At 31.7% G+C, this 1786-nt stretch overlaps 1 protein-coding gene across 1 annotated transcript in view; it reads right to left on the bottom strand.

Moving 5' to 3' along the window:
- Positions 1-465, bottom strand: part of LOC132050305 (DNA-directed RNA polymerase subunit beta-like) — a 3440-nt gene extending 2975 nt beyond the window's left edge. The window contains 1 exon segment of the mRNA XM_059441503.1: positions 1-465. This exon segment is cut by the window's left edge and continues 203 nt beyond it. Coding sequence (XP_059297486.1) covers positions 1-431 — 431 coding nt within the window. The 5' untranslated portion in view covers positions 432-465.
- Between the last annotated feature and the right edge of the window lie 1321 nt (positions 466-1786).

Genomic DNA, 1786 nt, shown 5'->3' with positions numbered 1-1786 from the left:
GAAATTCCGTTATGGTCCAATTCTGATCGGTAATAAATACCGGGACTTTGCAATATTTGATTGATCACAATTCTATATATTCCATTGACTATAGAAGTTCCCAGGGAATTCATTAGAGGAATGTTTCCGATAAAAATTGTTTGTTCTTGCATATCCCTACTGTTTTTCCAAATTAATCCCGCGGATACATATAATTCAGAAGAATATGTGAGTGATTCATACACAGCATCTCTTTCCTTTATCAAGGGTTCGACCAATTGATATGTTTCCACAAATAATTGAAATTCAATTTCTTGATCTGTATCTTCAATTTTTGGAAACTTAGAAAGTTCTTCCGTCAAACCTTGATCAATGAACCTACAAAATCCTTCAAATTGTATCTGATTAAATCCAGGTATTGTAGATATTCCCTCATTTCCATCCCCGAGCATTTTTAATTTCCCATTTATCAAAAAATACCACTATTGGTTCTTAGTACAAAACAACAAAAGTAAGACTTGTAGGTATCATCGGCCGACTAAGTATAGCTAACATAATTCAGACAATAAAGTAGGATAGGCAGATAAATCAACAAGTATAAGTCAAACACAACCTGAAACAAGTATCCATCATCACCTAGGTTAAAGCATCTAAACCCAAGTATGCCAAGTCTCAATAAATATCCGATCCGAAATCAATCAACACAAGTACAACACCTGATCATCACAATGTAAACTAAGATGCAATGCAATGTAATCATGTAGGAATGCCAATGCAAAGTAATGCAAAGGTACACATGTACTTCGGGCGGAAGTATCGACTTCCCGGTAGCACAACCCATGGGGAACCCACGGTGTCCACATATCACTCGCTTCGGAATGCCTAATTGGATCACGAGCACAATCACAATATCGGCCACATTGTCAGCCCCTGTCAAATGTGCCTTACTTATATATATGCTATCACACATAGACTACATCGTCACCCCCTGTCAAATGTAACTTATATACACATGAACTGCCACAACATAGGCCACATCGTCACCCCCTGTCAAATGTGCCTTATATATGTTTTATATATGTTGACACCTAATTTTTGACCTCCCATAATTTTTTTTAATTATCCAGAGTCCTTGAAATATTAAACACAGGGAAATACATTTTTAGAAAGTCAAAATAATTTTCTAAATTTTATTGAGGCTATATTTTTGAAATTTTGTTTGATAAGATAATTTCTATAATATTATAAATTAATTTAAATATTTTTACAATTATTTCACTTGCTAAATTAGCCAAGAAGAGAGGATAATTTTCCATGATTATTCCCTTAACTGTTTAAATTCTTTAAATAGCAATTTGCAAAGTATTTTACTCTGTTTTATGCAAGGAATATATTTGAGTAAGTAAATTGGACACTTTTACCCTTAAATTCTTATTTGATAAATTTATTGGATTTTTATCATATTTAATTGTGTATTAATTGTAACTGATTTTGAAAATTGCCATTAAGCGGTTGTAATTAAAACAATTAATTATTAGCCAATTATGGAAACTAGCCAAATTTAATTAAGGTCTTTGACAAAAACTTATTATTTATTATTATTTCTCTTTAATTTGACGAATTAGTTTAAATGGAGGCTTATTTTGAAAATGTCCAATTAATGGACATTAATTCAATTTGACCACTTATTAAATTTACAAACTGCCCTCACCATATATGTGTATACATGAATATACACACATGTATACATATACATGTGTGTATATCATGTATACACATTAATAGATCAGGCCTTTTTTTAATTCGG

The sequence above is a fragment of the Lycium ferocissimum genome, chromosome 3, assembly GCF_029784015.1.
Source record: "Lycium ferocissimum isolate CSIRO_LF1 chromosome 3, AGI_CSIRO_Lferr_CH_V1, whole genome shotgun sequence".
NCBI lineage: Eukaryota > Viridiplantae > Streptophyta > Magnoliopsida > Solanales > Solanaceae > Lycium > Lycium ferocissimum.
This window is presented reverse-complemented; position numbering and strand designations above follow the sequence as displayed.